Source organism: Astyanax mexicanus, chromosome 7 (genome assembly GCF_023375975.1).
Source record: "Astyanax mexicanus isolate ESR-SI-001 chromosome 7, AstMex3_surface, whole genome shotgun sequence".
In the NCBI taxonomy this organism is placed as follows: domain Eukaryota; kingdom Metazoa; phylum Chordata; class Actinopteri; order Characiformes; family Acestrorhamphidae; genus Astyanax; species Astyanax mexicanus.
The window spans coordinates 3,241,509-3,256,178 of record NC_064414.1 but is presented as its reverse complement, the minus strand read 5'-3'; the positions used below and the strand labels follow the sequence as shown (position 1 = coordinate 3,256,178).

Here is a 14,670-nt window from a genome sequence, read left to right as displayed (position 1 = left end):
AATTTTAATTTCTATATTCCCTTGTGTCTGTGTTGTTACGAACATGCACATGGTCATCACAGGTGTATTGCATTGATTTTTAAATGGTGCGCACCTAAACTTTAAGAGCTAATTCTGGCACCTGTGCAAAAACTATAGATTAATGTAGTGCTTTAGGGATTGTGTGCATTTGACTATTTTCTTTTAATTTTAAGTGTATAAATGTTGCACTTTACATTTTATCATTGTATTGAAACATTAAAAAAAGGACACAGTATAATTTTGCAAACCTACATTTAACATTTTGTGGAAAAATAAAACAGATTTCTCAGGGCTCTGCACCACATAACAGACAACGAAAGGTTACGGATGTGAGCAGATATTGTGTGCTTTTATTCAGAGTGCTGTTCGGATCAGAGAGCTTATATTTGCTCTGCTGAATCAGAATAATGATGCAATGCTGCTGACGTTCAAAGCTTACTGCTGTTCATGTTCATTACATCTCTAAATAATTAAAACAACAGAACTGTAAAATTAGGACATTAATAGTAAACAGTAGATACAGCATTAACTACTTAAAGTGGTTAAAAAATATTTATTAGACTGGAGTTATCTGAGTATAGAAGCTACAATATTACACTGCTGTAAACTACTGAGATCCAGAGGCGGCAATATTGGATAGATGCATACTTAAATTCAATTATTAGAATGCAGGTAGACACATAGATAGATAGACAGATAGACAAACAGATAGACAGACGGATGATGGATGGATGGATGGATAAATATAAATAGACAGATGGATAGATCGATAAATGTTAATGTTAATGCTCACTTAAACACAATTATTAGAATGCAGACAAACAGAAACATAGTTAGACAGACAGACAGGCAGGCAGACAGACAGACAGACAGACAGACAGACAGACAGATAGATAGATACTTAAATGCAACTATTCGAATGTAGACAGACACATAGACAAACAAACAGACAGACAGACAGACATATAGATGGATGGATGGATGGATGGATGGATGGATAAATATAAATAGACAGATGAATAGATAGATTAATGCTCACTTAAACACAATTATTAGAATGCAGACAAAAAGAAACATAGTCAGACAGACAGACAGACAGTCAGGCAGACAGACAGACAGACAGACAGACAGATAGATACTTAAATGCAACTATTTGAATGTAGACAGACACATAGATAGAAAAACAAACAGACAGACAGCAATATAGATTGATGGATGCATGGATAGATAGATAGATAGATAGATAGATAGATAGATAGATAGATAGATAGATAGATAGATAGATAGATAGATAGATAGATAGATAGATAGATAGATAGATAGATAGATAGATAGATAGACACTTAAATGACCATCAATTAATGACAGTAAAGATAATGGATGGATGGATGGATGGATGGATGGAAGTATTTTTAATATTCTAATATCCACACTTCTAACTGAGTAATAAATGTGAATACTTTATTTTTTTCTTTTAAGCTTTGGAAGCGACAGAGCTCTGAATATTCTGTTTAAAAAGCTGTGACGTGCCTGAAAACAAAATAGTTCTGCTTTTGTAGAAGAAGAATAAACCTTTTCTAATAACATTTCACGTTTGTAAATAACCACAGTCATTATGAAAGGTGGGCAGGCCATCAGGAATTAAAGAGGCACGTTACCATGTCTTTTAGGGGGTGGGCACGCCGCCTGTCCTGAATTGCTTTGGCATTTCATAACTGCTTCCTTTAAAGAAAAGAAAAACATACTTCCACCCCTGAGGAAAATGACTAGGTATTCGAGCTGAAAGGTTAATATTGCACAGTGCATGCACAATATTTGACTTAATACACTTAAAACACACACATTTACGGAAAACACTTAACTGCGTCCCGACTAATGACAGAACGTCGGCTTCTCCGGCAAACGCTTAATATGCTATTAAACAGCCGCGTGGCTCTGTGGCGCCGGCGCGATGCGACTGGAGGGATGGGGTACAAAAAAATTCCACATATCACTTTATGGAATGTCAGTAATGGTATCTTAAGTATATAAAGCGTAATGAGGCGTGGGCTTTGTAAAGACTCCTCTGACCTCCGCCAGCATTTCTTCCCCTGCGTTCTCTCCGTTAATGATCACAAAGCTGAGCGGAAGAGACAGCGGCAGCGGCTGAAGCATCACCTGCTTCCTCCACAGACATGCAGTCAGTACACGGGACCTTGAAGCGAACACAGCTACACTCCAGTAAACAACCATTTCTTTTAATCTGATGATTAAAGAAAACGCAGGCCTGCTTTCTACACATGCGTTATGCCACCAAAAGCCAGAGATATCTGAAATAGCTATACTTCACATCTAGCTTAACATGAGTGCAAGCTGCAACCTGAACGCTGCAGCAAGCGGTGGAGCGATAAGAGGAAAAAAAGAGCACCATCTACTGTACCCAACCAGAGAGAGCAAGGACTATTGTGCTCCCTCAGGGCTCCGGCAGCTGAGGCAAGCTGCATAACCGGGATTCAAACCAGTGATCTCCCAATCATAGTGGCAGCGCTTAGCCTGCTGAAGTTACATGGTAATAACTGATTGTTGATATACAATTTCTGATGAACTAACGTTTTGTTTGCATCTACTCATCATTAGTTAAAAGTATATTAATAAGAAGTTGTCAGGCACGTGCAGGCGGGGGGGCGGAGGGTGCTTGAGCACCTCCCTGTTTGGGTCTTAGTGCCCTTACTGCCCTCAAAGTGCGGGAGCACCCCCCTCCCCCCGTTCTCACTGAAATATTCTGCCAATTCCCACTGAACGCGAGCGGCTGGTGGAGCAATGGAGACTTCAGAAGAGGAAACTTAGAGCTCAGTAGCTCCTCCATTCACTCATAGTACAAACAAAGAAAGGAAGGAGTGAAGTTTCTGACTGAGCACTCTCTCCCCCTCTCTCTCTCTCTCTCTCTCTCTCTCTCTATCTCAGACTGAACATAACCTGGAATCAGATTCATCCACTCTGAAAGAAGACCGCATCACACCCGCCCAGTTTAAAATAATTCTTCTGCATGCTTGGTGCAATTACCCATTCTCACCAGAGAGGGCCCTTAATCTCCTAAATCCCAAAACGTATGGATATCAGCTTTAAAATTTAGACTAATTAATTCAGTGAGCAGCTCATTCATGATTTTTTTTTTTTTTTCGTGTGGGAACAAAATCATGACATAACAAAATATTTTCATAATATTTTAACATTTTATTTTAGAAATCAGGTCAGAACTAGTTATATGGAAGATAAAACATTACATTAAAGTGTCTGAATGGTTAAAAGGTTGTGACAGAGCTGTAGAAGCAAAAAAAAAAAAAACTCTTACTTTTAAAAGGAGCTGGATTAGTTTTATCTCCATCACCAACCATAAACCACGCCTACATTCTGTATAAATAAGTTGAGATGAATAATCTCAATTCTCACACTGTTTTGTGATTGTTATGCTCTTTGGATATTCAGTAGCAACAGTTTTACTTTAGGAACTTTATGAGTTTAAGTGTTTAAACAGATTTAAAAGTGTGTCAGTGACGCATATAACAGCGTGGGTTCTTTTGGGGTTAATACTGTGAAACGCTTTTAATTTTAAATTTGCCATTTAAAAAGCCTGACAACGACAAAACATAAGACAATATGCACTGACTGTGCTATAGATCACATACAGTGCAGCACAAAGAGTTTTGCCACAGGCAGCAGCTCTACAAACACGTAGCGTGAAGTGCTAAAGCGCTAACGACTAAGTGCTAATCACAGCTACTCCTGTGTGAAAGTAAAACTAACTCAAGTACACGCTTAACAAGAATCATAAGTGCCACTCATTTGTATTAAGGACGTATCTGTGCAATTACGCTGTCGTCTAACAGAACCAAAATTAAATGCAACTCGAAACATGCAACTATTAAAGCTTAGAGAACCAGAGGCGCTCTTTCTATAGCATCAATAAAATACATTTGTGTTTTTTTTTTAAGAGCTCTGGGAAAAGGTGAGCTCTTTGGTGAAAAGCAGGGTGGGAACTTGCCTTTGTATTCGATGGCAAATCCGGACATGCCGAGGGAGGCGTCGCTGCGGAAGGCGAGGAACAGGCTGTTTCCACTGCTCTCAATCCGATCGGGCGCCTGGTTGCCCTGCAGGCTCGTGATCAGGCGGCCGTTGGAGTCCTCGCCCTCGTAAACGTGCAGGAAGTCGTAGCTGGGCTCCATGTTAAAGCTGTGCAAAAGATAAAGCAGTGTGCAGACATTTCTTAATTTTCTATATTTAGAGACAGCCACTACCAATGTTTCATTAGTGTCTACAACCCCAATGCACTGTGTAGAGTTTCTAAATTATTTATAGTTTTTATTAGTGCTCCCAATTTTCTCAACATGTTGATTAAAACATACATTTAATTTTTTTTTTAAGTTTTTAATATTTAAATTTACCGAACAAACATTTCTTTACATTTTGTTCTATGTTTTAATCTATCTGCAGAATTCCTAAATTATAAAGAGTTTTTTTTTTTTTCATTATTTCTCAACATATTGATTAAACATACATTAATTTTACAAGTGTTTTTTTTAATATATAAGCACTGGTTCTTCTATTGCACTGTGCAGAATTCCTAAATTCCAACATATTGATTAAAACATACATTAATTTCACGAATTCTTTAATATGTAAGAGTTGGTTCTTCTATTGCTCTGTGCATGGAGCACATCTTCAGCCCTGCTGAGTTTCAGGGTGGAGGGTTCAGTACATGTTCAGACACGTCAGAGAGGAAAGCGTGTCTGTGATTCGGAGGGGAATCGATAACAGTAGCGATGTTGGCGTAGATGTTATCGTATCACAGTGACACACATGTGATTGGCTCAGAGGTGTTTTATGAGTGACATTATTAGGCGATAACACACTGTAACTGAATCTCTCCATGTATTACTTCACCACATACAGGCAACCTGGCAAAGATGCAGCGCTTACAAACCAAATACAAACCACATGCGATGTCATTAAACACCACTGGGGGCACTGGATCAATTATAGATAGATACAGTGCAAAAAGTCATGTTAAGCCCAGTGATTTACATCAGTGTAACACAGCGTAGTGTCCGTCTGCCGGCCTCCGACCGCACATTACCTTTTGAAAATTAGAGCGATGACAAAGTCCGGGTTGACTTTTATTCTCCAGTCACACTCCTTCCCCGCCGGGTAGGGCTGAGGGTAGTTGGGTGATAGAATTACCCCAGCAGGTCCTGTCACATTGCCTCCACAGGTAGCTATCACAACAAGGAGAGAGAGAGGGCGAGAGATAGCGTTAATGCAAGGGCTTCAATAAATGTGCACACACACACATATATATGTAAACACACACACACACTCACACGCTCGCGCACACTCGCGCACATGCTCACACGCCGATGATGAGCGGGGTTTGCTGAATTGATTACACAGTGATTACTCCAGGTTCATTATCTGAAGGACAATAACAGCTGAAGGACTCTAGGAACATAAAAAAAAGAAAAAAAAAAGGCGGAGATCAATAATGCGGTGAATTATCAAGAAGATTTACTGCAGCTTGCTACAATTATCTGGAAGGATATGTAAATGTCACTTCTCGATCTGGAAAAGTTATAATTAATATATCAAATGCAGTGACCTAAGCGATACCGACGAGCCCCGCGGTCGCCAAGCATGAAATCAACCTTGGAGAAGAATATTCACACAGTACGGTTATTGCTTCAACACGTCCTTTAGGTTCAGGAGACGCGTTGTGAATACAGACTTCCATTGTGTAAAACGTAAGTTAAAACAGAATACGATGATCTGCAATTCCTTTTTAACCTACTGCCCTTGAAAATAATAATCTCGTTATCTTCCCCAGGTGTTCCTTGTCCGTGTCAGTGTTTATAAACCCCATGCTTCCTGACTTCTCTATGTATGTCTGGTATCATTTGTTATCTATGTTCTGTTCTTTTACTGATTTATGTTTTTGTCAATTTTTATTTTACTACATAATTTGAACAGACAAACTGTCCCCTACACTGTGGCAAAAACAGTGGCAACATTCTCTACCACAACATTAACTTTTACAATTAAATCAAAATTGTAAGAAAACATTTCCTCTCCTACTTATAGAATCAGCTCATTCAATGTTCAATTGCAAAATATATAAACGAGTACAAAAATAAAATAAAAATGCATTTTTAAATATATATTTACTTTGACTTGTATTCGCATGTAGAAAGTAAGAATCCTACATAATTCATGTATTGCCTGTTCAACTTTTTTTTTTTTTATAAACAATATACAGTACCAGTCAAACGTTTGAAGACCTTGTATTGTAGAATTGTATTATAAAATTGTATTTCCTGTATGTTATTCATTCTTTTTTTTTCATTGTAAATTTGGAAAATATTGAAGACAACTGCTTGTGGTTTCTGAGGCTGGCAACTCTGATGAACTTATCCTGTACAACAGAGGAGCCTCTTGCTCTTCCTTTCCTTGGGCGGTCCTGATAAGTGCCAGTTTCATCATCATAACGTTTTTGGTGGTTTTTGCAGTGACTGCACTTGAGGATATCAAATTTTCTTTACTTAGTAATTCTTGCTGCTCATAATAACTTTAGAACTGATGTTAACTGAAAGCCTGAATGATTCCGAGTGACTCTCCCTCATAAAACTGACTGATTTCAAAAGTTGAAGCAGGAGGTGCTACTTTGAAGAATGTAAAATATAAAAGATATTCTGTTTTGTTTAACACTTTTTTAAACACGTATTTATTAAATACTTAATAGTTTTTCTTCATATTTTGGATGACTTTAGTATTAATGTACAATACAGAAAATTGAATTTAAGGTGTCCAAACTTTTCACTAGAACTGCACTCAGGGCCCCTGGACTCAGGACTCATTTTAGTTGATGTAAGGAGAATTCTTTCCAATAATTAATCAAATCAAATAGGAATAAATACTAATCCAAACCGCTCCTATAAAGCAGACGTCTACAACTTTTCTTGATCCCAAAGTATCAGCTGCTCTGCTTATATCAGTGTTTTTACAGCCCCTAAACATCTGCTCTAGTGAATCCTCTAGAACTGAGCATCTTCCTGGCATCTGATTCTCAGGATTTTTGTTTAACGTATTTAAATCTGCTTCCACAGTAAAAGATATCAACATGTAGACCACAGGTGGGAAACAGAGGGCCAGTGTCTAGCACAGCTAATTTCTTTCTGCTGACACGGCATCTACAGCGGTAATTAATTACTGCGCTGAAACTGCGCAGGTGTGTTTAAGTCATTAAATCCTCATTCTGTGTTGAAATCTGCACTTCTAGAACTGGAGTTATCCACACCTTAATGTAGACGATTTCTGTATCTGTATACTGTGTTCTATTTAAGCAATAATACACTCAAGGTTCGTGCTATAACATGTAATATTGGCACTGCTGGGATGCAGTCGTAGGCACGTAGGCACTGCAGTGCCAATATTACACTTTATAGCACGAACCTCAAGTGTATTATTGCGATTATTATATTTTGATTTAAAGAGGAGGAGAAAATAGGATCTGTTTGGTTATGAAAACACTCCACCAGTTAAAGTTAACTCTGAACCTGATATTGGTAGCTGATAATGTGTTAAATTGCTGGGTTTATTTGTTTGTGGGCTGTGTCTTTGCCTGTGTCGCCTATTGGTCGCCTATTGATATTTGGCTTGCACGCGCTGCATCATTTATGTACCTAACCATACTGAGCAACAATCAGCAAAAAGGGTTAATCAGTTAACAATAGTGCAGGAAACCTCTGAACCAGAGGGACTTTGTAAGTTTTGGTTTCCTAAAGAGGTGGAAGATAGAGAACCGAACTGACCCATGCAGGTGGGCGGGTCCGGCTGCCAGAAGAAGCGGTTATTGAGCTGAACACACGTGATCTCGGACACGCCCTGCACCTGGTACCCCGGGTCACACTGGAAGGAGATGGTGTCGCCGGGCTCCCGGCTGTCCCCGTACCGACTGCCGTTCTGGGGCGTGCCGGGGTCGTTACAGGTGGAGGCCGTCGTAGCTGAAGAGAAGCAGAGATACAGTGAGTGAACATCAGACCATCAGCGATTGAGGGATGAGGAGGAGAGAGAGAGAGAGAAAGAAAGAAAGAAAGAGAGAGAGAGGATATATAAACAGGATAAGAAATAGGGTGAGATATAGAGAAAGAGAGTAAGAGAGAAAAAAGGAGAGCGTAAAAGAGAGATGGAAAAAAAAGAAAGAAAGAAAGAAAGAAAGAATCAAACAAACAAACAAAGAGGGTGAGATATAGGGAAAGACAGAAAGAGAAATAAAAGGAGAGAGTTAAAGAAAGAAAGAAAGAAAGAAAGAAAGAAAGAAAGAAAGAAAGAAAGAAAGAAATAGGGTGAGATATAAAAAAAGAGAGATAGAGAGAAAAAAGGAGAGCGTGAAAGAGAGATGGAAGAAAGAAAGAAAGAAAGAAAGAAAGAAACAAACAAAGAAACAAAGAAACAAAGAGGGTGATATAGAGAAAGACAGAAAGAGGGTGAGATATAAAGAAAGAGAGAAACAGAAATAAAAGGAGAGAGTAAAAGAAATAAAGAAACAAACAAACAAACGAACAAACAAAGAGGGTGATATAGAGAAAGAGAGAAAGAGAAATAAAAGGAGAGAGTAAAAGAAAGAAAGAAAGAAACAAAGAAACAAAGAGGGTGATATAGAGAACGACAGAAAGAGGGTGAGATATAGAGAAAGAGGGAAAGAGAAAGAAATGAGAGAGTAAAAGAAATGAGAGTAAAAGAAAGAAAGAAAGAAAGAAAGAAAGAAAGAAAGAAAGAAAGAAAGAAAGAAAGAAAGAAAGTGAGATACAGAGAAAGAGAGAGAAAAGGAGAGAGTGAAAGAGAGATGGCAAGAAAGAAAGAAAGAAAGCAAGGAAAAAGAAATAAAGAAAGAGAAAGAAAGAAAGAGGGCGAGAGAGAGACAGAAGGAGAGAACGAAGGAGAGATGAGAGATAGAGTGAGAGAGAGATGGAGAGATGGAGAGAGAGAGAAACAGCTGCACTCCTCTAAATATCCCATGCTGTGAGTCTAACAGCAGCTCACATGACAGCGTCCATATGCATAAGATCTTAGTCGCACTTCTACAGATATAAAAAATAAATAAATAAATAAATCTCTCACACTATTTTTAGTGATATTTTTTAGCAGCATGTTAATTATAAAAGTGTCTCGGCAGAGTGTGTAGTCTCTCGGAGCTGAGCATTTCAGACGCTTCACACCGGAAATAAACAGAGAAACACTAAAACAGCCTCTCTGCGAGGGATCAGAAGTGTTCGCACTCATTACTCATTACTCAGGTAGAAGTACAGATACTAGAGTATACAAATAACTCTATACTATCAGATTGAATTGGTTGAATTTGCTTAAGTGATTGAGGAAACTGGCAGCCTTAATAGTTTTAAGTAATGGTCACTGAAAACTTGAGTTAATTAGACTATAATATTTAAGTTATTTTTCCTAAATTGTGAGTACGTTTAATTCATTTTTATTTGTTGCTACATCAATTGTTTTGCATAGTAATTCTACATTAAACAGTAGATTAACAGTTAGGGTCAATTAAATAAAATAGATTTGTTTTTGGTCTTCTCTTTGACTTAATTTAAATAAAATGTAGATTTAGAATACTCATGGAAAATTAGATGTAGAAAGAAAATGCTCCATAGAGAACAGTATAGAGCACACAGTATAGAGTTACTGCTTGTTCTTACAGCCTACAACATAATAGAGGCCAGGCAGTTAATCTTAATATATGAACTACTGTTGTATCTGTTGTAAAAATTGGGGGACACACCTAGTATGCAAACAGATTGTGCCAATGGAAAAGAAGCTGGCAATGGCAAAAGACTAAACTCTAAAGTTATTCTAAACACTTGAACGACCCCAGATTGAGCACCAATAACACAGAATGTAGCCTAATAAGTAGTGAATATTTCATTTACAAATGTCTAATTAAGGCTTAATTAAGCAAATAATAAGGCATTAATAAGCGCCTAAGTTGTGTTCCTTAAATTAAAGTGTTACCTAGACAAACTTTAACATTTCTACTTAAGGAATGGAACATACAGCACTTAAACATGGTTAAGAGAGAAGCTCTGAGAAGAAGCTGGAGATGGAGAGATTAGGAGACTCTTACTGGAGAACTGGATGGAGAAGCCGGACTTGCTGATGAAGTAGTCGCTGTCGAACTGCAGCGTGAGGATGTTGAAGGTGCTGTGGGTGTCCTCAGGCAGGAGGGAGCCGCTCCACTCCTTCAGCAGGATCCCGCTCTCCGTCGGGCCGTCCCACACCTTCAGGATGTCGTGGTCCACCTCCGTGTCGAAGACAATGAAGTGGAGGCTGCAGACATTACACACACACACACACACACACACACACACACACACAAAAACACACACACACTTTTATTTCAGTTATATCATTTACTTTCTTAGATATTTCACTTCAGTCCTCTATTTCCTGTGTATTTTATTGTTTTTTATCCTTTATTATACACTGAAAAAATTGATGCGTAAAATTTGCTTTAAAAAGTTTTGCAACTTTCTGCATTTGCTTTTTTTAAGTAAATTTAATTTCAGATAAATTTAAGTAACTTCAACTCGGTTTCATGCAAATTTTATGAAAATGAAGTAAAGGTTACTAAAAGAAAGGATTGATTCAGCAAAAATAAATTAAGTAAAGTTTACTAACAGAAAGAATTTATTGAACTTATTTAAACTTATTAGTTTTGAAACCGAGTTGAAGTAACTTAAATTGACATGAAATTAAATTTAATTAAAAAAAAAAGCAAATGCAGAATTTTACGCATATTTTTTTCCAGCGTACCACAATTACTGTAGTTCTGATACTGCAATGTGATTATGTGATTGGCTGAGATGCGTTCTATGAGTGCCGTTATCAGCCGGTAATGCACTGCTGTAACCGAAGCTCATGTATTACTCCGCCACATACAGGTAACCTAGCAACGATGCAGCGCTTACAAGCCAAACTGCGCAGCTACAAACAGAGCTGCAAAGGAACTATTTTAACTGGCGGAGTTTTTATAACCAAACAGATCCTATTTTCTTTTAAAATATCTTTCAATAAACTGAAACTGTGGTATAATCGCAATATTACACTCGAGATTCGTGCTATAACCACAGCACAACAGTGCCAAAATTACACATTATAGCACCCCATATTGTGTATTACTGCTTGATTATTCTAATTATGTATCTCTTTATTTTATTAATTTACATTCCAATACCAATCCATACCAATTAATTAATTAATTAATTAACCAATTAACTGTAACAACTATAAATCATTCTTATAAATCTTAAGACTGGTACTGCAGTGCCTCAGCTCCGCACATTTCAGTGCATTCTCTGCTTAAAAACACACCTTCACTGAAAAGATGGTTTATGATCCAAATGTGTCAGATGATTGCACATGAATAAAATATGTTACATCAACACAATTGCCGCCGTTCAGTTCACTTCCTTTGGCAAGAATTGTGTTGACGTAACAGATTTCATTCATGTGCAACCTCCTGACACATTTGAATCATGTAAATTCAAAGCATCTTCTTTCCTTTCTTTTTTTCCTGAGCATTTCATCTCGGAGAAGTGAAGAGCTTGTAAATAAGCTGATTAGTAGGATCAGGTGCATTAGAGCAAGGAGAATAGCAAAATACAGAGGACAGGGATACAGCAGGGTCAGTAAGCACACTGCTGGGATATACTCGACTAGCTCTAACTGCAAATCTAATATTCAGCTCTGAAAAATGTAAAAATTATAAGTTTCTTTGACTTTACCAAATTAAAAACCTCTGGAATATAATCAAGAGGAAGATGGATGATCACAAGCCATCAAACCACGCTGAACTGCTTGAAAGTTATCCAAAAGCAGTGTGTAAGACTGGTGGAGGAGAACGTGATGCCAATATAAATGCTAGTCTTCAGCAACACGTTTGCAGGCTTTCTTGTGCACCTGCTTCAGAAGAGGCTCTCTTCTAGGACAGTGCAATGCTGACACTGCAGGGTGACAACCCACTTCTTCAACCTCTGCAGCAATGCTGGCAGCACTCATACATCTATTATTTAAAGCCAACCTCTGGATATTACTCTCAACACGTGGACTCAACTTCTTTTGTTGGCCCTGGGGAGGAATGTTCTAAGTGGAACCCATTCTGGAAAACTGCTGTATACCTTGATCATCATGCTTCATCTAAGTTTTAGGGTGTTGGTAATCTTCTATAGCCTATAGAAGATGGCCATCTTTGTGGAGAGCAACGATTCTATTCCTCACATCCTCAGAGAGTTCTTTGACATGAGGTGCTGTGTTGAATACACCAAATTTAACAGCCCTGCTTCCTATTCACACCATCATCAGGGAAGGAAAAAGACTAATTAGGCACAGTTTGAGCAATTCAACAATTTTCTCATATGGGTGTACTCACTTTTGTTGACGTCAATGGCAGTACATTTACACTGCTATACTGTGGCTCTACACTGACTACTTTATATTGCATGAAAGTGTCTTCATCTTCATTTTGTCAGTCCCATGAAAATATATAATAAAACATTTAGAAAAACGTGAGGGGTGTACTCACTTTTGTAAGATTTGTAGGATATTTAACACAAAACGACACTTGTATTTATGCATGAGCTTTGTGGAATTATTTAAACACGTCCTGGGCCTGGTTTCCACATCGTTAACTTCACCTTAGCTCACACGTGAACATCTCACTACATCTCTTTCTCTCTCTGAGGTTGCGTGTCAGTGGTGGCTGAGGGCCTCCTGGCTGTTCGCTTGGATTCAGCTTTCCGCTGAGCAGAATCACAGCTCTGATTATTTACTGTAGACCAAACAAGGCTATGAATGGTCTGTCCTCACGTCAACCACCGAAAACGTTCTGACAGCAAAAACACTGCAGACAAGCCATTCATCAATAGCAGTCACAACAACGTTAACTGGCCCTTTGGGACGTGTGGGTGGACATCTTTGGTCTCCCTCGCTGGTGGTGGCAGTGGCACTGTGTTCTCAAATACTTCAACCGACATCGACGTTTCTGTATCACGATCGAGAAACTGAGTGTGATTTTCATGGGAGGGAAGCCTTTCCCATTCTGAAACAATGGAGCGCTTCCAGCGGTGCTGTCAAACCACACTATTTCTGCAATCTCGATTTTAAACTGAAGTGGCTTACCTGATGTTCAGCCCATTTTTGAAGTCTTATTGGCTTATCTCTGCCTGTGTTCAGCGTATCCCCCCTCCCTCCTCTACTCTTAGAATAATGGACTTGAAGTAACAGATGCCAGCCAGCGGTAAGCCTCATAGCGGGGCGGCGATGAAATCACCGTGCCGTTATACGTTGTGTGGGAATTACATGGGAATTAACGGAGGTGCAGTGGAAAAAACCCAAGCTAGAGCCCAGAGAGAAACTGGTGCTTTTGAGTACCTGATGGTTTTTCCTGTATCTGCCTCGATGGACCAGGTGCAGTGGAGGTTGTTGTCGTAGGGGGCCGGGTAACCAGGAGACAGGATGCGACCAGATGTTGCACCGCTGATGTGGCCTCCACACTCCGCTAGGCAAGGAAGCACAAAATCAACTGTCAGTGAAAGTTCCATCGGTTACAACACGCAAAACAAAAACATGCCTTATATATCATGATCATATATGCTTTCACACTGGCAGGCCACAATTGCTTAAACCGTGGCTAGTTAGCATGCTAGCAACCTATCTATCAAGCCATGCACTACTTTTTACCAAGCTTTATTTTTCTACAGATTGCCCCTCTATTTGTAAAAAAAAAAAGTGTAGAATGCCGCTTAACTGCATTGTAAATAGTTTGCAGAAAGCTAAGAAAGTCTAAATCCTGTTTGCCTCTCTGTCGCTCTATCGCTCTCCCTCATTGTCGCTTTTTGCAGCTACAAAATCTTGCCCTCCCATAGGAAATTAATGGTCACCTATCGCTCTGTCGGTTTGTCGCTCTGTCACTTTGTTGCTCTGTCACTTTATTCATTTGTCGCATGTTGCAACTTCAAAATCTCACCCCCATAGAATACGAATGGTTGCCTCTTGCTCTGTCTCTTTGTCACTCTGTTGTTTTGTTGCTCTGTCCCTTTTTTAATCTTTCACATTGTCACTTTGTAGCTCTGTCACTTTGTTTCTCTGTCGCTCTTCCACTTTGTCTTTCTGTCGCTCTGTTGCTTTGTCACTCTGTCATATTCTCGTTTTGTCATTTTGTCACTCTGTCACTTTGACGCTACGTCTCTTTGTTGCTCTGTTGCTCTGTCACTCTGTCACTGTCACTCTGTCACTCTGGTCACTTTGTCGCTTTGTTGCTCTGTTGCTCTGTCACTTTGTGAATGCAGCGCAAGGCTAAAGTAGCTAGCCAATAATGCAATGGAATTAATGATTGATAGTGTTTATCATTAGCAGGGTTGAACTACAATACAACCCAAGCTCTGCAGATTAGCTTGAATGCTTTAAGAAAAGAAGAGCGCAGGGTGTCTGGGCTCTCCCTTAGAGATAGGGTGAGGAGCTCAGTCATCCGGGAGGGACTCAGAGTAGAGCCGCTGCTTCTCCACATCGAGAGGAGCCAGTTGAGGTGGCTTGGGCATCTGATTAGGATGCCTCCTG

At 39.1% G+C, this 14,670-nt stretch overlaps 1 protein-coding gene across 2 annotated transcripts in view; it reads right to left on the bottom strand.

The window, feature by feature from the left end:
- LOC103026874 (CUB and sushi domain-containing protein 1) overlaps positions 1-14,670 on the bottom strand; it is a 602,854-nt gene that overhangs the window by 157,266 nt on the left and 430,918 nt on the right. For both annotated transcript variants that reach the window (XM_049481560.1, XM_049481561.1), the window contains exons 25-29: positions 13,486-13,612; positions 10,181-10,383; positions 7,860-8,051; positions 5,135-5,273; positions 4,043-4,230 (exon numbers count right to left, since the gene is read on the bottom strand). In XM_049481560.1, the coding sequence (XP_049337517.1) occupies positions 4,043-4,230; positions 5,135-5,273; positions 7,860-8,051; positions 10,181-10,383; positions 13,486-13,612 (849 nt within the window). The remainder of the gene's footprint in view (positions 1-4,042; positions 4,231-5,134; positions 5,274-7,859; positions 8,052-10,180; positions 10,384-13,485; positions 13,613-14,670) is intronic.